We start from the raw sequence: 26897 nt of genomic DNA on the forward strand, positions 1-26897 counted from the left end.
GTAAGGTCCTCCTACCATATGCTCTGCTTGAATACATGGACTCAGAAAACTCATTTATGCATTTTGCCTTACTCTTTTTTCCTCTTAATCTTACTTCAACTTTACAGATATGAAATTGTCCAGAAATTATTCTAACAACAGATGTCCACTGCCAGATGTTTATATTTTCATGCGCAATTATCTTGAGATTCATTATTAATGTATTATTTTATTTTATTTCCCCTTGTCTTAGGTATGATTATCGTGAAATGCTGCACAATGCCACTTTCTGTCTGGTCCCCCGTGGCCGGAGGCTTGGATCCTTCAGGTTCTTGGAGGCCCTGCAGGTAAAAACAATAGACATTTTAGTTCTATTTAAACTTTTTTTCCCCTCAAGTAAAATTCTGTCCTGGGTATTAAAGTGGTAGGGAAAGGAAGAGGAGAAGAGAGATTATATTTCAGTGGAATGACTTGCCTTCAGAAATTGTGTGTGCTCCAACACTGGAGAATTTAAAGAAGAGATTGGATAGCTATTTGTCCGGAATAGTATAAGGTCTGCTGCTTCAGCAAGCGGCTGGACTAGAACTGAGGGCCCCAACCCCCAGGCCATAGATCAGTAAGGGTCCATGGCCTGCTAGGAAATGAGCCTCACAGCTGGAGGCGAGAGGCAGGTGAGCGAATGAAGCTTCATCTATATTTGCAGCCACTCCCCAATACTAGCATCACTGCTGGAATGGAACAATTCACAGCCGCTGTCTCACTTCTGTCTGCTCATGTACATGGCAAGGGAAGAATGTATGGATTCGCCCTCCAAGAGAATGTGTCTCCTCCAATCTTTCCCCCCCGTATGATTAGCCGAAGACTGCTGGAACAGCATTGGAGAATTGAAAGGGCCTAGGTGAGGAGAGGGAGTGAGGGCTGGAGTAGGAAACCATGCATGTAATTGAGTATATTTACCATAACTATTTCACTGATTGGCAATTAAAAGCACACCCTCCTGAAAGAGGATTTCCACTGCTTGTTCTGAAGAACTTAAAAAAGGCTTGTAAAAGGGAAAAATAAAATGACAAAATTAAGGGTCCAAAAAAGTTGGTTTTGCAACATTCCTTCCTTCCTTCCTTCCTTCCTTCCTTCCTTCCTTCCTTCCTTCCTTCCTTCCTTCCTTCCTTCCTTCCTTCCTTCCTTCCTTCCTTCTCTCCCTCCCTCCCTATCACATATTTAAAAGATATGAAGTTCCACGAAGAGATTTGGATGTTTTGGGGTTTTTTTTAACTGAGATGTGTGCATTTGAAGACTTAACACTATAAATTTTTTACACTTCCACTGAAGTGGAATGGGAAAACATGTTTCAGTTTTTAGCAGTCCAGGTCAATGTGGGCTTTGAGGTTTATATGGAATCACAGGTTTACAAAATTAGCCTAGTTTTTCACACTGCACGCTAAATAAGTCTTAAAAGGTAATTTCTGTTTGTTAGACATTCTCAGGGAAAGGAAGCTGCAGGACAAAGTGGATGCATAATTAAAATGATGCAAAATAAAACAATTTACCCACTCCATTCAAGACATGTTTTGGAGAATTATCTTGCTGCTATAAAGTCTCTGTTTGACAATGCAGTGACACGAGAATTTTACAAAAAAGATACTAAAAATTGCACAGTTAAATATAGGAAGCAGAATTATCCAGTTCACACAGCATGCATTTCACTTATTTTTTCCACTATCCCTAACATCTGTTTTCGCCCCTAATCCTAAGCCTAGTTTAATTTTCTTTGGCAATAGGATTTTCCCATGGATTTTACTGTGGTCCATAAAGAAGTCTGAACAAAAAGCTATCATCTTTGCTATCCTTACATAAGTCCAAGAAATGAGATGCCACTATCGCTGTCTTTAGAGAACCACTGAGAAAGCATCCCTAAAATCAGTTTTTGGCCATGAGTCAAAGGAGACCTAGCCCTGATTCTAACACTATTCCTACCCTACTTTCATTTTCTGTAGTCCATAAAGAAATCAGAAGAAAAGCTATCACGTGCTCTTTCCTTAGAGAACCTCTAAGAATATATCTCTAACATCAGTTCTTGTCTCTGATTCCAAGCAAACCTAACCCTAACTTTAACACTTACCTTACCCCTAGCACTACTTTTCTTTTCATTGTCAATCACATTTTCCCATGTAATTTACTCTGCTCCACACAGAAGTCCAAACAAAAAGCTGTAATCTTCGCTATCCTTAGAGAATTTCTAAAAAATCTATCCCAGACATCAGTTTTTACTCCTGTCTCCAAGGAGATCTAACTGTAACCCTAATTTCAATGGGTAATGGTAATTTGCAGTCAGATTTTCCCATGTATTTTACTGTTGTCCACACACAGGTTTGAATGAAAAGCCGTCATGTTCTCTTTCATTAGAGAACCTCTAAGAATCTATCCCTAACATTAGTTTTCGAATCTAATGTTCGAAACAAAAAAATCTAACCCTAACATAAACTTAATCCTAGTTTCATTTTCATTGGCAATGGGATTTTCCAATGCATTTTACTGTGGTCCGTGTTCCCTTTCATCAGAGAACCTCTAAGAATTTATCCCTAGCATCAATTTTCAGCCCTGACTCCAAGGGGATCTAACCCTATCCCTAATTCTTAACATATTTTCATTTGCAATGGTGACGAATATTTTCATTTTCATTGAAAATACTATTTTCCCATGTATTTTACTCTGGTCCAAAAAGAAGTCGGACAAAAAGCTGTCACATTCTCTTTCCTTAGAGAACCTCTAAGAATCTATCTCTAACACCACTTTTCGGCACATTTTATTTGTTAAAAATCCCAGTCTGTATTTATGTAGATCAGTGGTGGCGAACCTATGGCACGGGTGCCAGAGGCGGCACTCAGAGCCCTCTCTGTGGGCACGCGCACCATCGCCCCAGTTCTAGGCCTTCAGCTGGGTTTTATAAAACCTTTTTGCTTTAGGCCTCTGCCGCCGTGTACAAAAAAAAAAGTTCAATCAATAGTCAATTTCAACTTCTCGCGGGAAAAAGAAAAGATCTTGCAAAGTTGGAATTGATTGATTGAACTTTTTAGTCCCATCCAGTCTGCTGTTATCACTGCAGCCACGCCCACCCAATGGGCCACACCCACCCAATGGGCCACACCAACCCGGCACCTGATGATGCATAAGTGGTTTTTGGGTTGCAGTTTGGGCACTCGGTCTCTAAAAGGTTCGCCATCACTGATGTAGACCATGGGATCGTGATGGGTTGGACACGACTTCGCAACTAACAACAACAAATTTATGTAGAATATCCCAATCAATTGAATCACTATTGAACCACTCTCATCACATCTGTAATTTTTTTTAATGCATGTGTAAAGATGTGTTGCCAAAGGATTCTTGCTGGTGGAAGGTTATTTCTACAAACTCCTCTTTCTGGAAAAGTACAGCTTGTTAATTGTTCGTTGAAATGCCATCTTAACAGAATAAGAATTGGAAGGGAACTTGGAGGTCTTCTAGTCTTCTAATCCAACTCCCTGCTTGAGCAGGAGACCCCATACCATTGCAGAAAAATGGTTGTCCAATCTCTTCATAATAACCTCCAGTGATAGAGCACTCACAACTTCCTAAGGCACATCATTCCACTAATTAATAGTTCTCACTGTCAGGAAATTTCTCCTTAATTGTAGGTTGCATCTCTCCTTTGCTTTGGAGAATAGGTTGATCCCCTCTTTTTTGTGGCAGCCCCTTAAATATTGGAACACTTGCTATCATATCACCCACTAGTCCTTCTTTTCATTGAACTAGGGCATACCCAATTCCTGCAATTGAATCTTGAAACTGTCCACCCCCATATTTTTTGTACAGGCTGCCTGTATTCCTGTGATGCTCAGCAATGGATGGGAACTTCCGTTCTCAGAGGTGATTAATTGGAATCAAGCTGCCGTCATAGGAGATGAAAGATTGTTACTACAGGTAAGGCGTGGGCAAATGGCGGGGAAGTCTGTTGACAAGAGCAGCCATCTTCTCTACTTTCAGGAAAGATACATCCAAAAGGTCATGGCCATAAAAGAGATTTTTATCAGCCAGGATTTGTCTGTGTCATTGTGAATATTAACTCATTTAATAAAGCATTATTCACTTTCTGACATGAAGGTCATTCCAGCTTCCAAATGTCTTGATTAAAAATGTAGCGGCATCTGTTATTTTTTTATATATAGGTGTGTGGAAGAGCTCGAGTTGAAAGCTCTTGCATACAAAAGTGATTTGCAGTGTCAAAATATTTATAGTCCTGATATTTCTCATCCTAAATTAGGGTTTGGGGCAACCTACATATTATTCTCACATGTGTTTATCTCTAATTCTGAGCTCTTCCTGAATTTAGCTTCTAAATATTAAAAAGCACTCAAGATACATATTTAAAAGCTTCATGTTTTACTGTTGAAATATCTGCAGTATTTTATGAGCCTTTACAACGGTACAGAAGATTTAAGTTGCTTCGAGCCACACCATGAAATTTGAAAAGTGCGACATTTGGTAGATAACTAAGTTCTGATTCATATTTGATTGATTGATTGATTGATTGATTGATTGATCACGTTTATATGGCTGCTCATCTCACAGGAGTGATTCTGGCTGGTGTAATATTAATCCGGGAGATGCAGATCCCCCTGCTTACATGTAGAAATGTACAAAAATCAAGATCCTCATTTATTTCTGCATGAGAGTCTTCCAGTCTCTTTTCTCTTTCTCTTAACTTTTGTCTTCCCCTACCAAATATTTACTAGATATCCTTAAGGTTTGGAAATCCTTCCCTACTTTAATAAGAGTCATAGACATTATAGCTGGAGGGCACCAGAATGGAAAAGGCAAATGTAATTTGCATGGTTTAGTTCCATGAAGAGCAGAATGATGGGTGTGACTGTTGTATGCAATAAAGAGGGAAGAGTGACTCCCTTGTTCAAGTCAACCTCTGTCATAATTTTTGGGAAGAAAAAAAAAACAGAGGCTGTTTCACTTCCTTTCATTTTGGTGTTTTGTAAAGACTCGGCATCCAGTGAAAAAAAAAACAAATTACTGGATTATTCTGGGATATTGTTCTCTCCTTTGCAAATCTCCTTTGAAGAATTTGGAGCTAATCTCATGCTTTTAAACACTTAAATAGAAATGAAAGAAATAGCCCAAATCACTACTTTTACACTAATAGAGGCTATTGGGTCTTTCTTATAAGTAGTCCTCCAGTTATAACCATTTGTTTCGCGACCATTCCAATGACAATGAAAAAGGTAACTTGTGATAGGTCCCCACACTTACAACTGCCGCAGCATTCCCATGATCATATGATCAAAATTTGGGCGCTTGGCACAACCGGCCTGTATTTGCAAGAGTTGCGGCATGCTGTGGGGTCAGGTGATCAACATTTGACGCCTTCCTAGTGTTCGGACAAGCAAAGACAATAGGAGAAGCTGAATTTACTAAAACAGGGGTCCTCAACGTTGGCAAATTTAAGACTTGAGGACTTCAACTCCCAGAATTCCTCAGCCAGCTTTGTTGACTTCAACTCCCAGAATTCCTCAGCCAGGTTTATTGACTGAGGAATTCTGGGAGTTGAAGTCCACAAGTCTTAAAGTTGCTAAGGTTGAGGACCCCTGTACTAAAAGACCCCATGATACACTTAACAACTTTAGTGATTTCCTTAACGACCATGGTGAAAAGGTCATGACATTTGGCGCGACTCACTTAACAACTGTGTTGCTAAGCAGTGGAAATTCTGGTTCTAACTGGTGGCAGGTCAAGGGCTACTTGTATTTCTACCACTGGAAAAAAAAAACCTGTCATCCAAGGAAAGTAATTTTGTGGCTTAAGCCCAGTTCTTTTCTGAAAGAGTATTTCTGGATTCAGAGCTACTCTCCAATTTGTTAGAGGAGGAGGGAGGAGAGGGAAGATGCCTCTGAGACCCTTTTAATGGGAGACTTCAAGGAATAAACCTGAATTCCTTTTCATGCGAGGCACGTGCTGCACCCGCCAGGCGTGTGACCAACATATATTTAAATCTGGCAAAAATGTAAAAATCTACACCATGCCTGACATATTTAGCTGCCGAAGGTAAGAGAAGAAGGCCGTGCAGAATTCCAAATATCTATGAATGTCCCCTGCCTCCCAAGAGTACATTAATATTCTGATCTTTGTTGTTTCCTGTAATGCAGAATTGATTATCTTCACAGCTGCTTCCTTACTAGAACAGCTACTATACTATTATTAACAATGGTTTTTAAAGAGCTGGCGTGAAGCCCAAATGTCTGCTTTGGGAAATGTTTTTGTTGCATTACAGTTTTTCATTTCCCAGTTTAGATGCACTCGGATGTTTTTATTTACATATTCTCCATACTGTCATGCTGCTCCAGCTTCAGACAGGCTGAAGCCACTTTCCCTGTTGTCATTTTAGCGTCACTTTTCTCCTTCCTTGTTGTGGTATCCGTGGCCTGCTATTAAGGCATCATCCTGTCCTAATAATTCTCTTGTATTCATAGCACGTCAGCATCAACTCATCCTTGCCCGCACCCTTCTTGTAAGCCAAGAGATGAAGAGTAAATAGCTAAAGGAAATTAAAAACAGAAATCCCAGTTTGTGTTGTAAGTGAGCCAACATGTAAAGATAGGCTGCAGAGAACACAAGCAGTCCTCTGCTAATTTCCATCACTAAGGGAAGTGGTTGTGAAGTAAGCGAGTCACACTTGTTTTATGATCTTCTTCCCATGGTTGTTAAGTGAATCACTGCAGTTGTTAAGTGACCTTGTGCTCATTTAAGCCAAGCCAACTTCCCCCGTTAAGTTTGCTCTTCGGAAACCAACTGGAAAGTTGTCAAATGGCAAGTCATGTGATCCTCCAGGATCCTCAACCATTGTAAATACATGTGCCCAAATTTTGATCATGTGACCATCGGGATGCCGCTGTATGTGTGAGGATTGGTCATAAGTCACTTAATACTGTTGCAATTTTGAACGGTCGCTAAACAGATAGTTGTAAGTTGAGGACTACTTGTATTCTAAGCTTGCCTCTCCTCACTTCCCCATCAAACTTTGAAGATATCAAAGATATCCCTTTCACCCAACTGTTCTTTTCATATGCAGAGATAGATAAAAAGATTTATCTCAAGATTTGAAGAAAAATAATGAAATGCAGTCAATTAAACATAATGCAGAACTTTTTATTTATTTATTTGAATTTATTAGCCCACCCCCAACTCCAATGGACATATAACAAATGCTTGCCTAAAATGTAAATGTTACCAAAATCTACCTGAAAATTCATACATTCATGCCAATTTATAAATTCACAAGATTTCTTTGCTGGGCGCCTTAGAATTGCAAAACCAATTAAATAGGCTGACTTTAAAAAAAAAAAATAAGCTGCAATTCTAAATGGACTAAGTAATGAATAGCTCCAATTGAAAAGATAGGGTGTTAGGACCAAATGTGTAATATTGCACAGTTAAAAGTTTATTGTACATGAGATATGATGTAATCTCTTGAAAAAGTAGCTAATCTATTTTAATTTTATCAGTAAATGGGATTTATCTTTTCTGCATAATAATAAATAATTTTATTTCCATATTTCTTTCCTTTCTTCTACCTATCTCTCCCTCTCGGTGCTCACTCCTGTAAAATATGTGCTCAGTCAAAAACCACCTAGTGAGCTTCAGGTTTAAATTCAGGATTTGAACCTAAATCTTTCCCATCCTGGATTGAGAGTTAATCATGTTGATTCCCTGGCTTATTAAAGTATGAAGACATTTAGCTTCCTATTCAGACCACACCATTTAATTAATTATTTTATTTCTTAAGCTAAGCCTACTTTGGTAAAGAGCTATCACGCTCTTTCAAGAAAATGTAAAGCCAACCTTAAAACCAGAGATATTAAAAAGCTCCAGTGTAAAAGAGTTAAAATTAATTGCGCAAAGCCTGTTTTGGATATTTTAGGCTTCTAGTGTAATGGGAAATGTATACTAAAGAACTTAGGCTAGACCTTGAGCCTCCATTCATTATCTCAATCTCAGGTTACATGGAAAAGGTGTTCTCAAGTGGTCTGGAAGAAAGCCATATAAAGTTTTAACAATAATGGCCATCGGTTTCCATTTCACTCAGCAAAATAAATAAATAAATAAATAAATTGGCGGGCATTTAGCCCAGGTGTAATGTGGTTTCTTTCGAGTGGTGTGGTGGCCTAGAGGTGGAGCTCTTGCCTCACAATCAGGAGGCTGTGAGTTCAATCCTAGCTAGTGGCAGATATTTCTTTCCTGGTGCAAAGAGAAAATATCTACTGTGAGCTATGTGTAGGCGTCAGGAAGGGCATCCGACCAGTAAACGCTCAGCTCCATTCAGTCACCATGGCTCCATCCCAATGCAAGGGATTACAGGGTCATTAAAAGAAAAAAATGTGGTTTCTTTCAGTCCTTTAGGAATCCAACCAGCTGCTGTGTTCTGTGCTAGACAGAACCAGTCTATGTGGTGTGTCTTATGCTTGATGGGCCTGGAGTTTGCCCCACCCTCATCACTTTAAGGACATTTTCCATCCAGGAAAGAATGTCCTAGCTCCACTTTAGAAAACCAGAAAGAGATCACCATCCAATGGCATTTTTCAGACTGTTCTTTTGAAGGGAGTATAACTCCATTTAAAACCAGGAGAGTCACAACTTCTCCAGAATTGTGATTCCTTATAATGTGTACCTCTGTGTCTGGATTCTGTTTCAATTTATAATCAGTCATCTAGCAATAGCAATAGCACTTAGACTTATATACCACTTCACAGTGCTTTACCGCCTTCTCTGAGCATATTGCCCCCAACAATCTGGGTCCTCATTTTACTGACCTCAGAAGCATGGAAATCTGAGTCAACCTTGAGCCGGTGAGACTCGAACTGCCCATCTGCTGGCAGCCGGCAGTCAGCAGAAGTAGCTGCAGTACTGCATTCTAACCACTATGCCACCAGGGTTCTTAACAATCTAAATAATTGTTAAGTGTAGTCATGATATAGAAAAATACATTTGGGTTCCACCAGAATATTGATAGTTCTAAATCTCCTGATGTTCTTTTTCATTTATTCCATGTACAGTAGATACTTAAAAATGACGAAGACAGAATGGACTCAATCCTTTATCTAAAGGACTCCATCCACTCAACTGCTTGTTTTAAGAAAGTTAAACTAACTGAAATCTTTCTTCTAGATTTGTCAAATAATCCATAAGGATATCATGATACCAAAAGATTTGAACATTAGGGAAAACAACCCTTTCCCTGACAGCCTCCAGACAAAGATCGTCATGAGAAAAATCAATAAAATCTCAATCCTGTAATCTCCTTTAAAGCTATGTTGAAATGGGTTAAGATTTTTCATCACCAGTTGCCATATTGTATGAACCCAGCAACCTAAGTTTAATGGTAACTGAGATTAACAAGGAGATGCCATAAAAAGTTACATAAAGAGATAAAAACCAAAAATAAGCAAACTTGAGACTGATTTACAAAGCTGGTATGTTTAGCCATAGTTGAGATTCAGCAGCAGTAGTTTCAGCAGCTGTGTGTAAAGTACAGGCAGAGGCCTTTGAAATAATCTTCTTGGTCAAACAAGAAGAAAAGAGCAGGGAAGTAGTTATGTTCCTTCATGAATCTCTAAACCGATATTTAAAGCCATATTCATTGTCTTGTTATCCAGAAGTCATTTCACCAGTAAACAGCAGCTGTGAAAACCTACATTTTTTTCACCAAATCATTGTTTACCATGAACTGTAACAAAAACCACTGGCTCTAAACAGTCATATCTTCAAATCTCATTCATTGAATGAGTCTGGATTCCATTTAAAGATAGTGGATAAGTCTTGCTCCTTACAGTTATAGGACTATATTCCTTATGAAGCACTTTCAGGCCATAGCCCGCACATTTCAGTGGTTCAGTGTTGGTTTAGTCCAGGAAGATCTTCACATCCCCAATAAATGAAGACACGATCACTTCAGTGTTGACTTATCTGAGTAATTGCTGCCTTCTTGCATTGATGGATGCAATGTAATGTGAGAAAGACCCTGGGGAGAGTGAGGAAGAACTGCTGCCTAAGGAATATAAGTGAGGCCATAGCCTGCAGCTGGATAATGGAAGTAGCATGAGGTTCCAAAGGGACTCTCCCTAGCTTTCTGGCTGTAAAGGATGGGGGGGTGGGAGATTTGTACTTTCAGACTTGCAAGATTCTGTTACTGTCACCTTACAATGAAATAGAATTAGCTCATCTGCTCATGTTTCCTGTATGATCTACTTGGGAAGCTTGACAGTGGGTCTCGTATTCCCATTTTTAGTTTTCTTGTGACCCTCGTTTCAATAATAGATTTACAGATTGTTAAAATGATTGTATATTGGCCTTCTTCCACATTCAACAGAGTGGCTAATTGTTGCCACCTTTGCATGAAGAAAGCCAGTATGGCTCCTGCTTCAGAGGAAATGGTAACGAAATTTTGCAATGCTCTTCTTGGAGGTGCAAGACAGTGTTGCTTACCCTAGCTTCCTTAGGACACCTTGGCTTCTTCTCATGCCCTTGCTGAACCAATGAATGAAAATAGCATGTCATCTGCCTCCTGTTTTGGGAAGTCCCCTGTGGCTTGATGAAAGGAGCACTGGGATACTGCTCAGCAATACAGGCAAAACCGGGTGTTGAGCAGAAGGGCTTTGTTAACTCTGAGAAGTAGTCCACACAAGAAACACAACCAGGAGTACTAGCTCTATCATTATTGTAAGGTTACATTAACAGAATCATGTAAGACTGAAAGTATTTCTCTCACCCTTTCCTTTTACTCTCCTTTCTAAAATGAACCCCATGTTCTCCCTCCTTCTGTGGACCGAGATATCTGGATAATGGTTCTCCAGTCTGCAGCTTTCCCTCCTGTCTCCCAAGGCCATTCTCACATACCATTACAGATTTCAACTCAATGAACCTCTTGCCAAAACACAATTTGGCATAGGAAAATTGTTGCCCTTAAGATGTTTCCTCACTGTCCCCATTGTCTATGAAATCACGATGCTATGTAAAGAACAGATGTATTCTAATTAAGAGTATTTTATTGGAATGCATTTGGGGGGCAAAAACATGAGAGAATATGTATGAGTGAAAGAGCCTTTGTTGGGTATAATCTAATGTGTAAGCGGAAAATGCAAAATGGCACAAATCAAAAGCAAACATCGGCAGATGCTTTACGCATAATTAGTCCAGGAAAAATGAATCATTTGAAAGGCTTAGGAAGAACACAGCAGACTAATGAGAAAATAGGTGCCGTACTGAAATAACACCCTTTTCAATCAATGGGATACCAAAAAGGATTTATTTTTCCTGTTTTAGAGCCTATATTCACATAGATAGAAGAAAATATACAAATCAGATAAATATACAAAGATATACAAATCAAATAAATTGGAATCATTTTTTCTCCTGTCTGCTCTGCGGGTCACACAGTTCATAGAAACTTGGCACCTCTCTTAGATACAGGTAGTTGTTCGTTTAGCAACCCTATCTGAGACCAGTAATCTGTTTGTTTACTAAGTGATTACTAAGTGAAGCCTTGACTGTGCCTGTGATCTTACTTCAACTTATCTTTACTTTATAGATCTGCAAAGATCATAAATACACTATAGGAATTGGTCACATCACCATCATAATTGGGAATGGTCATATTCCAAGGCAGTCGTTAAATGGGGACTGTTTGTAGTCTCTTCCTTTTTCTTCTTCCTGTGAATTGTGGTCCCACTTAGCCACCAATGGATTGTCAGTTTACAGAGCAAGAACATCCTCTAGGGAACTTTTGGGACATAATGTTGGAGAAATTACTTGGGTTTATACTTATTCCAGAGCTGCTTAATTTGTATTTCCTATATCAATATATTAACCAGAATCATTATCCTTCAGGTTCTGAATTTTATGAAGCAGTTCTCCATTAAAAAAAAATGTAAAAAGGTTATGCAAAGGACACATGGGGTCCAAAATATATGCATGATGAAAATCTTTATAAAGTTTTACAGGAGAAGGGGGTTTAGTTGTGGAAATGGTTAAAAATTTAAGTTGAGATAAAAAAAAATGAGAACTCAGAATGGATAAATTCATCAGTATAAGTTACTTTGTGCTTGTAGATTGACAAGCAATAGCACTTGGACTTATATACCGCTTCACAGTGCTTTACTGCCCTCTCTGAGCAGTTTACAGAGTCAGCATTTTGCCCCTAACAATCTGAGTCCTCATTTTACCAATCTCGGAAGGATGGAAGGATGAGTCAGCCTTGAGTTGGTGAGAATCGAACTGCCGAACTGCAGGCAACCGGCAGGCAGCAGAAGTAGCCTGCAGTACTGCATTCTAACCATTGTGCCAACACGACAAGCACTCTATATAACTTATTGAGAATTAATCCATAGCCCACAGATATGCCATGAATAGTTTTTGGCCCTATTTTTAATTAATTGATTTATTTATATCCTATCTTTGATTTTTTTTTAATAAATAACTCAAGGCGGGAAACATGCCTAATACTCCTTCCCCCTTCCTATTTTCCCCACAACAACCCTGTGAGGTGGGTTGGACTCAGAGAAAGTAACAGGCCCCAAATTACCCAACCAACTTTCATGCTTAAAGTGGAACTAGAACTCACAGTCTCCTGGTGATTGGCCCAGAGATACCCAGCTGGTTTTCATGTCTAAGGCAGGACTGGAACTCACAATCCTCTGGTTTCTAGCCTAGTGCCTTAACCATTAGACCAAACTGGCTCTCTATTATTATCTTTCTCTCTTTCTATTATCTAGTCCAAAAATTGTCATGGTGAACTGGGAATAAAGAAGGTTTTATTTTTTTCAGATTGAAGGCCTTACTTTGTAAAGATAGTCAATGGAGCCAGGACTGTTGCTAAATAGATTCTACTTCCCATAAATTTTAATTTAGTTCAAACTCTGTCCAGCTAATGACATTATTATCCATTTCCGCCTCAATCACATTGAACATTATCATTTGAAAATGGCTTTTAAAAATTTGACCTTGCACCTTCACTTCTGAATTGTTGGTGCACGTGCTGGTTTCAGCTTTTGAGAAAACAGCTTGGAAGATGGACTGAAAAACCTTTTAAGTTCTGAAAGATTATAGGCATCCATGTTGAGTTTTTGCCCCATTTTACGACCTTTTTGTGAAGTGAATTGCTCTAATTCTTAAGTTAGTAACGCGATTCTTAAATGAACCTGGCTTCCCCATTTACTTTGCTTGTCAGAAGGTTGCAAAAGGTGATCACATGACCCCGGGACAGTGCAACCCTCGTAAATACATGCCAGTTGCCAAGTGTCCAAATTTTGATCACATGACCATGGGGATGCTGCAACAATCCTAAAGTGTGAAAAACTCATAAGTCACATTTTTGGTGCAGCTGTAATTTCAAATGGTCACTAAACAAATGGTTATAAATCAAGGGCTACCTGTAAATGTAAGAAGTGTGAGCTCTCTGGTCAGAAGTGGGACAGAGACAAGCATTAACAGCCCATATAATTCAATTTCCAATTATTGCTATCATGGCTGGCATTGCCTGACAATGTGGATTGCCTGCCATAGAGGAGAGCCAAATGCACTGTAGACTAAATGGATTGGGCTATAAGCGGATTGTCTGGAAAGGCCCCTCGTCGTCGTGTCTTAATGTTCCCAGACTGTGGTGTTTTCAAGTGTCTTATTTGTTTCTGTGTTGTATTACAGATCCCTTCTACAATCAGGTCTATCCATCAGGATAAAATCCTAGCACTTAGACAGCAGACTCAGTTCTTGTGGGAGGCTTATTTTTCTTCTGTTGAGAAGATTGTATTGACCACACTAGAGGTGAGTAACAATTTTCAGATAATAGCTGGAGCTGAAGCCTGGCTTTTCTGCGTATTTGGATTGTGTCTGGTCTTGACTTTTGCAGGTACTTAGCAAGGCAATCGCCTCTACAAAGAATCGGATGAAGGAGAGACTTTCAACTTCTTTATAACTTTTCTTCCCTGAGGGACAAGGGTCTTTGTCTCTGGGATTGGTGTAAGAAGAAATGACAGGCTGACAAATTGGCAACCATCTTAAGTTGCTAGGAAATGTGGTCTCTCGTAGACTAGAGGCTTCTTGGGATTTTTGATAGCTAATAAATCAACTTGCTTGTCATTGATGGTAAATGGGTTCTTTAAGACCCTTTCCTGGAAAAAAAAAATCATGTTTTGAAAAAAGTGATACTATAAAACTTTTCCTCTGTTCAGGCAGGCTTTCTGCTCCAAGATGTTTTCAAGGTCCTTGATGGATGTCTGGAGGAAGGTGGAAAAAAATTTGGGCTTAAGGCAGTAGCTATTTCAGATTACGGAGGCAAATGTCAGAAACTTAACTGAGAATTAAAATGAGTTAGCTGCGTTTTTAAGTGCCTTTATGTTGAGCCTTAGCTTGATTTTGCAGATCCTGACCTGTACTCTTTTTTCCCCCTCAATTTCTTCATGTTAATGCTAAACCATGATTCAGCCTTGCATACATAAGCACAGACTCCAGCCTTTTCTAAGTCCTGGTGTAAAGAAAGGAGAATAGATGATTCCTGTATTAATTTGATATTTGATTCTAGCAAAGCAATTCAATTCTTTGCAATCACGGATTACAGGCAAATGAGATTTTGACAATGCTGAAAAATGCTTTCCTGCAAATCTGCATGTAGCACATGCAATAGGAGTGAATTTCTTGAATTCAGTTTCTGAAAAAATCCCTCTCCCTGTTGATTCATCCACATTTGGAGTCAGCTACATGTTCCTTTTTTCTCTCTTCCTATAGCAAATTCCTCTCTTCCTGTTGTTTCAGTTTTAATCACCACCATAATGAGTTCTCTCATTAAGTAAAAATATTTTTCAAACTGATTTCATTCAGATTAGAACTGATCCAACGGAAGCAATGGCTTTAGATTAGTCTTGATTCTGGCCCAAGATTATATTGCATCTATACTTATAACAGGCTTATAATGACAGGCTTATATGATGGCATCATTGCTAGTGCAATCTCATCCTCTGCCATCCCCTTCTGCTTTAGCTTTTAATCTTTCCCAACATTAGGGTCTTTTCCAATGAGTTCTCTCTTCTCATTGGATGGCCAAAGTATTTGAGCTTCAGCTTCAGTATCTGTCCTTGTAAAGAATAGTCAGGGTTGATTTCAAGATTGATTGATTTGATTTCCTTGCAGTCTAAAGGACTTTCAAGAGTCTTCTCCAGCACCACAATTTGAAACCTTCAATTTGGCGCTCAGCCTTCCTTACGATCCAATCCTCACACCTACACATTACTCCTACTCCTGGGATGATGGCATCTCTGCAGATACAGTTCTAAGCCATGTTTAATATTGACAGAACAGACTGAGGCAGCTGAGAAGTTAGCTTTCAAGATTAAAAAGTAAATTTTCCAGGATCCAAAGTCAACTCAGCTCTTGGTGATTATCAATACGTCCATGCAGTTTGTTTTCTTTCCACCCAAAATAAAAAAAAATGTTTTTTCCAGTGCTTCTTCTGAACAGTCTAGTCTGCAGATTCCTTAGTGGTTCCCATTTGTGATTCACCAAGGTTAATCTTGCTTAGCTTAGGCTAGACAAGGTCAACTAACTATTGCTATCTGCTCAGGAAGATTGTAAGAAGTTGCTATTTTATCTGCTAGTTTGTGTGCTGCTATACACACTGTTCTGCAGAGCAAAACGAGTTACATTTGAAATGTTCTAATATTTGTTTCAGTACTAGATATGACCTATTTTCATATATGCTAGGAAGAAACTTCATATTCGCTGTGGTTCCTTCGGTATCCATTAAAATTGTACTATAGGCTACCAAAATAGCACCTTGTTCATATAAACTGGTTCTTTTAAAGCAGTGCATTGCTGGCTGGGGGATTCTGGGAGTTGAAGGTCACACATCTTAAAAAGGTTGGGAAATATTATTTTAAAACAACCTGTTGAGGACTTCATCTTTCACTACTTGGTCAGTCCTCCTAGATAGGAATTTTCCTTTTTTTAAAATCTTTGATTAGCCATAGGGATGTTCCTTTACCTGGTGGGATGAAGGTAGAACTGAATGAGTATTTATCCAATTCATATTCCCACAAAAGGAAAAGGAGCTGAATTAAATGAAATGCAATCTTCACCTGCTTTATGTTTGCTTGACTTCGTGAAATTAAAACCTATATAACACCAGTTTTAATACTGAAAGAAAAGAGAGTGAGACAATTTGCATATTCAATGTGTATTGACTTAATTCAACAGAAATATCCTCATCCCCATTAAAAGTAGATTCATGACCCAGGAGTGTGGGAGGCGAGGAAAAGAATTGATATCAAGATAGAAATGCACCCTTTGGAACACATTTTAATTTAGAGTCCTTTTATGGGGGAAAAATCGTTATCTCATTCAGCCCAGTTTCCGGATTGAAATTTCCTTCTTCAATCCATGTAGGCTACATGTTTACTTAATTAGTAAGTTTACAAAAATAAGCTTTTGAGTCCCCAGGAAGAGTGGAGGCAAGCCAAATTGACACAAATACGTTTGACACAAATTCATTTTTAGACCAAACTTTCAGCAGTGATTAAAAAGGGGGGGGGGGAATGAAGAGCGCAAATTGCAAATGGCATTTAGCGATGGGTGTGGAGCTATTTTTCCTTTGCAATTTTTACGGCTAGCAAAAGAGCTGTAAATTGCCTCTATTTTTGTCCTTTCCTGTATCCTTTCCTACAAAGTTTCCCCAGCCTTTTGCACGATTAAATATTGTTTTCAGAGTTAGAATGGTTATCTTGTTAAATTCGGTGCAGCCTTTTAAGATGGTCCCTGATCCATCAAATAACAGGATCAGTTTGATTTGTCAGCCTGACCTGTAACTGAAAATACCTATCAGCAGTGGCATTTGGGAGCTGGTTTCAAAGTTAAACTGCTCTGAGTCGTAGGAAACCATATAAGAGGGTGTTCTGTTTTAAAAGGAAAGTTGTCCTAGATATGATGGTCTCATTTTTGGGAGAAATCTTTTCTCTGCGGTATCAGAGGGCAGCTGTATGTGGCACTTTCGCAGAGGTAATTATTTGTCACTGAAAAAGTGACAAATAAAATATTAGATAGTGAACTATGTTAACCCATCTTGAGTTAAGTCAGACGATGGACATGTTGAATACAGTATTTGTTAAACTAGCCAGTATTAGCTTTTTTAGTAACAGACTAGGGTGTTTCTGGATTTCATTGGAAAGAGTAGGGATTAAAATTTAGGGCATTTTGCTATTGAAACACATAATTTGTCATAGGTTAAAACAATAAGTTGCAGATAGGCTCCAATGTGACCACATATAAACCAACCTTTGCAATCCATGTGATTTATTTTTCTTCCTTTTAGATTATTTACTATTACAAAATATTTAAATTGGGAGCTGGCGTGCTGCAAAGCAAAACACCAGCTTGTATTATACTCTTTATTTATAGAAAAATCTCTGGATACTACATAGTCCCCATGGGTATGTTTAAAAAATAATTAGTTAGCGGCAGCCTATGATGTTTTGGAAATGTAATCAACTGTTTAGAAAAAAAAATTAAGCAGTGAGTTAGATGGCAGAGACTAATTGCACAATCCTGTGATTGTGTGTGTCCATAATAACAACCATTTTTATGAGAGGCCTAGTGGCTGAAACATGCCCTCAGAAATGCCAAGCAGACTTCAAAAAAGTCCCAAAGCTATGGTCCTTCCCTCTTTCCGCACACTTCATTCTTGTGGGCTATGTTATCACACTGAAAAAGTTCTGTAGATTGTGGTAAGAAACAAAGCTATATAGTCATTTCGTTCCTATAGGCAGGATATGATTTTTTATTTATGTATATTCCACCTTTATTTTTTCAAAAAGCAACTTAAGGCAGCAAACATATCTTAATACTCCTTCTTCCGCCTATTTTCCCCACAATAAGAACCCTGTGAGCTGAAGCGATAGGCTTCAGATGGCTTTCAGGCCATCAGAATTCACAGTCTCCTGGTTTCCGGCCTGGTGCCTTAAGCACTAGACCAGTGGTTCTCAACCTGTGGGTCAGGACCCCATTTGGGGTCGATCGACCATTTCACGGGGGTCGCCAAGCAAGGCTGTCCGCCATTTTTTTTGTCCGCCATTTTTTCCCCCTTTTCTGGCAGGTGCCTTACCTCCCTTGGGCTGGGCCAGCTGGTGGTCGGCCTGCTCCGTCTCTGCCGCTTGCCAGCTACACCTTGGCCGGCGCAGGGGGCGGAACCACGCATGCGCGGCGCTCCCAGGCAGGGAAAGTCCTCGACTTACGACTGGTTGGGTAGTCCTCGACTTACGACCAGTTTAGTCCTCGGCGTACGACCGGTTTAGTCCTCGACTTACGACCGGTTTAGTCCTCGACTTACGACCGGTTGGGGTCGCGGCATTAAAAAGGTTGAGAACCACTGCACTAGACCGTGTGGATAATGTGTTCTTTTTTAAACAGTTTGATAAACAATGGATGCCTAACTTGGAATCAGTAATGATTTAAATGAGGACCACTAAGCAGGTCTGAATCCTAACAAAATACAGAACCAAACCATGTTTCTTAAATTCAGGATTTAGTCATTTCTATTATTAAGGATCTTTGTTAGATGCTCTGTGATTGCAGTAGTTTTGGATAAAGAAAGCATCAAACTATCTAAGCAAAGGAGAAAGAAATACAGTAGTACTTTATTTCAATTAAGCAAGTGTACATATTCCAGTGTGCAGCTTGTCTTTTCAATGATTTTTGCAACATCATTCCTTTTCTCATTAGGGAGAAAATCCTGGATTTGTAGAGCACATTGAAGTGCCAACATCTCGTAATAAATATCAGAAAATAGGATTTCCCACTTTACTAAGGATATCTTGAGAACCAAATGTGTTCATTTTAAAACAAAGTAAAATTAAGGAAAGCTGGAATTCTCAGGTCCCAGATTTTGAATCCCAGCACAAAAACCTTACATTTTCTTCCACAATATCATGAAATTACAACAGTATTGTCACTTATTTTTTTTTGGGCCAGAGATGGAATACTTTCATTACAAAGTTTTCCATGCAGTTTGTATTTCTGAAACTACTATAATGCTATATTCTTTTTAGTCTTGGAAGGAGAACTGAAATAGTTAGGTTTAAAATCATTGCCTTTCAGAAATAGTTCTCATTCGGTCTGAAGCTACCACGGTATTTATGTTATATATTGATGGCAAAATTGCAGAATGAATCCATCAGTCTCTCCAATGACTTGTGCATTTTGGAAACTAGAACTATTCTGATGTTAGTTACATCCTAGTTTTTATACAGTGCCTGCAGCAATACATGAGATAAGTAAAATTCCTAACCTACGTGGATCATCTGGGTGGTGAAAAGATTCCACACCAATTCTAAATAAGCTGCCACTCAGTGACTTTGATGAAAGAGTTCTGGGTTTGTTTGTTTTTCTCATTAAGAGTTTCCTAAATATTGTTTTAACTTCTTGCTTTTCAGATTATTCAAGACAGAATATTTAAGCACATATCCCGTAACAGTTTAATATGGAATAAACACCCCGGGGGGTTATTCGTACTGCCGCAGTATTCATCATATCTGGGAGATTTCCCTTACTATTATGCTAATTTAGGTAAGTAGTATTCTCTTGAGGACCACACTGGTGGGGAAAATGAATCTTATTTCCAGCTGATGTGTAACTAACAGTCAGAAGCAAATGGAACCTAAGCTTTGCAATAAGGTGGCCCTCTAAACCAATGTAAGAACACAACTCTCAATGAAAGTTCTTTTACTTTTTTAGCAACAGAGTAGGAATTTGAGAAAATAGACTAGCTGCACCAAATCGCATAAGACCACAGGCTGCAACCAAAGATATTGTCAGTTTTCTGCCACAGTCCAGACAAGAAGCACCAACCAAGTACTAACACTACTTTATTGTAAGGTTATAGCAGGGCAACTTCAAACTTGGCAACTTTAAGACTTGGGGACTTCAACTTCCAGAATTCCTCAGCCAGCCATGCTGGCTGAGGAATTCTGGGAGTTGAAGTCCACCAGTTATAGTAATAGAATCTTACTTTTTCTCTCCCCAGAACTAAGGATGGCCCTTTCTGATAATGTTTTCTCTACCCTCCCTCCTTCAGACTCAGATTTTATTTATCAGATTGTTGTCTAGTCTGCAGCTTTTCCTCCTGTGTTTCATGATCAGTCCCACATAGCAGTACAATAGCCATCATTATTTGTCAAGAGACTAAGGAAAAATGGAAGGACAGGGAATAGAATCGAATGTAAAACTATCCAAATTGAGCAAATAGCTTTGAAAATAAATAAAAGAACCCTGATTTACCTGTTTATGTTTTCTCTGGCACTGTCCTTTATTCTAGATCTGCCAGAGCTTTTGGGCACTGAACCTGAATCACAGTGCCAGTAAGAAAACCACCATAGACCTTCTTCTCTTAAGGCCATCAGTCAATCAGACAAGTGACAAAAAAACTTTTAACTCTTAAGTCCCTCTGAATCACAAGTTGGTGGTATTAGATTATGGAGTAGTTAAGAGCCATCATTCCCATGATTCATTGTAATAGCAAATGGAAGATGGATGGCCTATAAATTTTATAAATAAATACATATTTAAATATTTAAATGATATTTAAATAATATTTAAATAATTATTTATTTGTTTGTTGATTTGTTTGTTTATTTATTTATTTATAAAATTTATAGGCCACCCATCTTATCTCAAGATAACTCTGGATGGAAGATATAAGGAGATATTTATTTTCCTGCTTATTTTTTTTTTCTTTAAGGAAGAATTGCCTTAAATTTTGGTCATTTTCCTTTGGATGCCGACATTCACCTTAATGATTTGATTTATTACTCCCAAGGCTCATCACAATAACAAAAAAGGAGGTTTTGCGGGTTTTTTATGCTTAATTTTTGTTTTTTCTACCTTTTTTTTTCCTTTAAGGAAGAAATGCCTTAAATTCTGCATCATTTTTCTTTGGATGCATGTATTAACTTTATAGATTGCCTTTTTCCTAAATATTTTACTTTTAAAACACCTGCTTTAACTTTTCCAGCAATCTTGCTTTTATTTATATATTTTGGTTTTTCAGCAGCTATGATATTGTTGGTTCTATGCCACACAGAGTCACATTCAGTGAGATGGGTGGCCATATAAAATTATTTAGCAAAAATATTTTTTTAAAAATGGGATAATGAGAGATTTACTTTAATTTGCCTCAGAATATGGTAAAAGGGATAGTTGGTTTTGAATTCAAAATTGTCTTCTTTTCAGGGAAGTTCATTCTTATGGAATCAGCTAGCATATAATAATAATAATAATAATAATAATAATAATAACAACAACAACAACAACAACAACAACAACAACAACAACAAAGTTGGAAGGGACCTTGGAGGTCATCTAGTCCAACCCCCTGCTCAGGCAGGAAACCCTATACCATTTCAGACAAATTTGTCTGATTAGTGCACTTTGTGTTGAGGGTTAAAGTCAACCAAAATATTTTAGAATTTTTAAAATGATTGGGCTGGTTCATTTTCTCTCATTTTCTTCTCAGGAGTCAAGGCCCCATCCAAATTCACCGCCATCATCCATGCAGTTACTCCTCTGGTGTCCCAATCTCAACCTGTGCTGAAACTCCTGGTTGCAGTAGCCAAATCCCAGCACTGTGCTCAGGTGAGAAATACAATCAAACTCCCAGGCATTGGCTGAAAATCCATATTTCACTGGATGCTCTAAGTTTGACTGGCATCTCTCAATTTATCTTCATCCACACTGGCAAAGCGTCTTATACATCAAATATGTTAAAGCCCATAAAGATGATGGAACTTGCAAAGATAACTAAATTCTTTGATTAGAGAAAAAAAACAGTATCTTCATGTATGATTGACTGGAAACCAATATAGAGTTTTTGCATCAAATTGAAAAATATGCACTTCTGATTTGTGTTTTTGCTGGTTAGAAAAAGACTGTATAATAGAAAAGAGTGAGCTTTCTTTTGTAATCACGGAATAAGAGACAACTGTAATTGTGCTTAATATTTGCTACAAAGGAAATCAGAAGCTTCTTCTGTTTGTTTTTATTCTTTCTTTCTGCACTTTTCCTTTTTCCTTCCTTTTTCTTTTCTCTCTTTTCTGCTTTTACTTTTTATTAGTTTGTATTAGTTTTTAAGTTCTTGGTAAAACTTTTAGTGAAAATTTATTTTAAAAATGAATAAATGCTTTAAAGGAGCAATGAATGGCCCATGATCTGCATGGCATGTGAAACCTCCCAGCGCCCATTTCATGGTTCTCATTAGGAAGAACCAAAATGTTCAGCCAGCTTTTTGCATTGGGTTTCCTTTGATTAAGGGGTAGACCTCTTCAAGTTCCCGGTGTGGTGAGTTTCAAAAGATAAAAATAAATGCCTCAAATCTCTTTAAGATTTAAAATGCCATCCACTTCCTAAAGAAGCACCACGAACATTTTGGACTCACTCATTTTGGGGACACAATGACATCACCACCCATCCCTTGAGTGGCCTTCAGAAGCCCCCAATCCTCAAGTGTGATCCTTACACTCTGTACATAGCTTAAGGAGACATTGTAATCTGAATTAATTACTTGGCGGCATATGCCTTACACTGAGTTGAACTTTAGTATTGTCTATTGCTGAATACAGGATTTTATGCTGTTTTCCACTCGCCCCTCTACCCTCACTAGAAGACACCAGTACAAAATATATCAAAATGAAAATTGTTTATGCAGGAGCGCTCCTTGAAAAAAAAATGGAGCTAAAAGCCTGTTTGCAACAAGACTAAACTAATCCATCCTAGATGGATAAACTTGGTCACTTCTCCTGTTTAGATTGGTTTTATTATCAGGCTGTATGATAAAAGAGAAATGAAGTTCGGCAATCTGTTTAAATTATGCCAATTAACAAGATTTGCATAATTGCTCTGAGACTAATTCAGTCTCTTAACATTTCTGCATAGTATACAGTTTTTACTGGGCTTTGAAAAGTCTAAAAAAAAGTGTGAAAAACACTGAAACTCATAACGTAATCCAACAACTTCTGTTCCTCTCTTCCATGTTGACTTTTAAGTCAGGAGGACTGGTAACTTGCAGAGATTGCCAGGAAGCCAAGTTCAATTCCTATAAGACATTCTGCATTTGTTCCTAGAGAATGGGGACAAATAAAGCTGCCCTGATGTTTCCAAAAGCTGAATTCTGCATTCGTTATCATGACACAAGCTCCCATTAAAACATGATCACCGCTGATGGGAGCACCCTGCTTTGATGTCAAGCTGTGAACACTTTGTCTCTTGTCTTTTGTCCAAGATATTTTTCAGATTGTCTTTTTAATGCAGTCCCGTCCAACTGGGACGACTTTCTTGTTGTTAGTCAGCAGAAGTAAAAAAAAAAAAAAGTTAATTAGCCACTCTTCTCTAGCTGGGAATTAAATCTCATTGGGGGACTTTTTGTCTTTTCATTCGTTTCTGGCTGTGAAGTTCTAGACTAGAGTGCAGAGCAGTTAGCTAAGATAGCCCTTGAGCCTCTGTAGGCTGTGACCTCTGCAAGCATTTTCCTAATGGAAAACCCTTCTTGACATTTCAGATCATTGTCTTATGGAATTGTGATAAGCCCCTCCCTGCCAAGCATCGCTGGCCTGCCACTGCTGTGCCTGTCATTGTTATCGAAGGAGAAAGCAAGGTACATTTTCATTGTTGTGGTTACTGTTGTTTGCTTTTTTTTTATTACAGCTACATGCCTTAATTCCCCCTGGTTCTTCTTACCTTCTTAATGCATCCTTCCTCCAGACTGAGGCAGAATAGATTGCATAGATACGTCTGGGCTCCCAGTAGTTGTTGTTTTTTTTAAATTGAGACTGGTTCCCACCTCACCTCTCTCTTACATATTTTGAAGGTCAGTGGGCCTTGGGAATATATAAGAGATTTAACAACTACAATTGGGACCAAAATTTCTGTTGGTAAGCACATCAGTTGTTAAGTGAGTTGAGCCTGATTTTTGCAAGGGTTTTTAGTGAATCGCTACTGTTGTTAACTGAATCACACCGCTGTTAATTGAATCTGGCTTGCCTGTGACCTTTACTTGTCAGAAGCTTACTGGGAAGGTCACAAATGACAATCACATGACACACACATACACACACACACACACACACACCGCCCGAGACACTGCAACTGTTGTAAGTACATGTCTGAATTTTGATCACATGGCCGTGGACATGCTACTGTGGTCATAAGTATGAGGACCAGCCATAAATCACTCTTTTTGGTGCCATTGTAACTTTGATTGGTTGTTAAATGAATGATTGTTAAGTTGAGGACCTAGCTGTATACTAGACTATCAATTTATCGGATTTGATGTGGCATAGTAGATTTGGAGTGAGAAGAGAAAAATAGATTTAGGCAACAATGAAAAAAATCTCCTGCTGACTATAATAAGTTATAGCTATACAACTGACTTGTACTTTACACCTGACTTTGCATTCAAGCAAGTTTATAATATGGTAGCAAAGTATCAGATCCATTATTCCTTCTCCATAATTGCGAAGTACTTGTACAACATACTTCAAGGAGGGTGCTGATTCTACAGTTTCATGCAATTTCATGGTTCTTTATTGAATTAGATGTCCCAATTGGAGGGAAAATGTATCTAAATTATTGAAGCTTCCAGGTATTTCTCATCTATCTAAAAAGAATGCAGGTAATATCTGTGCTTTTCTCCAATACACTAAATGGCCAATAAGGTGGCAGCTAAATCAGTTGTTGACTCAGATCTCAGGGTAGTTTGAGATTCACTCCAGGGCTGAGAGACAGAAGGTTTCTGTTTGAAGCTGCCCTCTTCGGCAGATTTGATTGCTTCCTTCTGTCTCCTTCCACTTTTGTTGTGTTGTTTCATGTATTGGAGGGCCTAAGGAAAGAATAGATCTTACAAGTTTCAAAAGTGCAGGTAAGCAATAATCTTGGAGCTTTTTAGGGGCAACAAAGAAATCTGGAAGTGTCGTCAAGAGAATCGTATTTCTCGTCCTGCACAGCAAATGGGGAAAAAAATATGTTTAGAATGTCAAATTGGCATTTTTTACAGTGTAAGCTAACTTGCTCAAGCATAACAATTTTGTCAAGCCTGACACCTTTCAGACACCCAGGATTATAGCCTCCATTTGCTTTACTGCTGAGAATTATCCAGGATTTGAATCAATCAAAAACCCCAGGGTGGCAAAAATTGTTATAAAAGATGCCGTAAATGTTTTCTGCCTTAGGACCATCCTTCCCCCTCAAAAAGCTATGTTCATGTGTGAATGGTTGAAACTCATTATTAGCACTCTATGGTAGATTCCTTGTCTTTCAATACTTCATCTTCATTTTTATAAAAACAAGAGAAAACTCGTCACAAAAATAGGTCTACCCAATATAAATGTTTTGGCTGACAAAAGAAAGATTTTTTTTTAAAAAAAAATACAGATTCTGCTGCTGTTTTTCCTTCTAGAAGTAGGAAGATTTAATGAGAAAAGTTAGTTGGCAAATCAGTGAAGAGGATTTGGGGGGGTGACAAGAAAGAAGCAAATCTGAACAAAACAAAAATCCAAATTTGTTTCATCACTCATCAGTGCCGATTAGATCATAATCTAATCAGCTTTCATACTTCATCAAGGTTGTGCCGTAGTTCTCAGAAAAATGTTCTCAAAATAAGTTTAGGAATGCACATTTTGGGATTCTGAGTTTGCACATTGGTGTGGAAATGAGATGAACTACATCTAGAAATGGCATGCAGCAGAAATGGATTGAATTGTCTGCCTGTGATAAATTAATGTATAGACACACAGAGAAGCGAGAGTGTCTCAAGAGAACCCAACAATATTCTTGTATCAACTACGGCTCACAAATTGATGTCAGGGTGGCTTGAAAAGATTAATGCAAAATCCTACACAGACATTGTATTGTCTTAGGAATGTTGTAACTTGGAATTTACACTCCTTTTGTTCGTCACTTCTTGTTTTCAACGATAGTATAAGGCTAGCTATAGATTTTGAAAACCAGCCAGTGAAGTATATTGGTTAGAGCATTAGATATTGCTTGGGAGGTATAAGTTAAAATCTTCACTCAGCCATGAATTTTAGCCCGAGGCACTGCGTTCGTCACTATCATTTAACCTAGCCTACCTCATCAGATTTTGATGAAGATAAAGTAAGAAGGAATTCTAAATGCTACTTTAGGCTTTGGGGAAGCATATATATCCTAAATATAGCTATGACTTATTGCCTTTTAATTATATAAAAATGGTTGGTTGGTTGATTTCCAAAAAATCAAACTAGAGCATTATGCATGACAACATTTGGGGTAAGGGAATAATGCGAACACATAAATCTAGAAGGCCACTCTTGCTGAAATTAATCAGGAGTAACATAATCACATTGTTAGGTCGGACGCAATAAGCTGCAAAGGAATTCAGTTCTTGCACATGAAGCGCTTTTCTTTCACAGCCATCCCCCCCCCCTTCCTCTCCCTTTAATGCTGTGGTAGAATGTTAACTCTTTGGGCTCAAGTATGGAGGTCCTGCCTGCAGATAAGTCTCAAGAGCTTCTCATCGACCCATCTCGTTCGCCCTACAGGTGATGAGCAGTCGCTTCCTGCCCTATGAGAACATTGTCACAGATGCTGTTCTAAGCCTCGACGAAGATACGGTGCTTTCAACCACTGAGGTGAGATATTTTACCTGTGGAGTGAACTGGCTCTCCCAAGTCATACTAGTATTTGATTTTCCTTCCTTCCTTCCTTCCTTCCTTCCTTCCTTCCTTCCTCCCTCCCTCCCTCCCTCCCTCCCTCCTTCCTTCCTTCCTTCCTTCCTTCCTTCCTTCCTTCCTTCCTTTTCCAAAGTCTATTTAAGG

The 26897-nt window shown here is 38.6% G+C and overlaps 1 protein-coding gene across 1 annotated transcript in view; it reads left to right on the forward strand.

The window, feature by feature from the left end:
* Nucleotides 1–232: 232 nt before the first annotated feature.
* LOC107292260 (exostosin-1) overlaps nucleotides 233–26897 on the forward strand; it is a gene marked incomplete at its 5' end in the record, with an annotated part of 47025 nt that continues 20360 nt past the window's right edge. Inside the window, 7 exons of the mRNA XM_015821336.1 lie at nucleotides 233–326; nucleotides 3832–3939; nucleotides 13717–13836; nucleotides 19488–19620; nucleotides 21566–21684; nucleotides 23603–23698; nucleotides 26622–26711. Of these exons, the coding sequence (XP_015676822.1) occupies nucleotides 233–326; nucleotides 3832–3939; nucleotides 13717–13836; nucleotides 19488–19620; nucleotides 21566–21684; nucleotides 23603–23698; nucleotides 26622–26711 (760 nt within the window). The remainder of the gene's footprint in view (nucleotides 327–3831; nucleotides 3940–13716; nucleotides 13837–19487; nucleotides 19621–21565; nucleotides 21685–23602; nucleotides 23699–26621; nucleotides 26712–26897) is intronic.

Source organism: Protobothrops mucrosquamatus, unplaced genomic scaffold (genome assembly GCF_001527695.2).
Source record: "Protobothrops mucrosquamatus isolate PMUCROS unplaced genomic scaffold, P.Mucros_1.0 scaffold1309, whole genome shotgun sequence".
In the NCBI taxonomy this organism is placed as follows: domain Eukaryota; kingdom Metazoa; phylum Chordata; class Lepidosauria; order Squamata; family Viperidae; genus Protobothrops; species Protobothrops mucrosquamatus.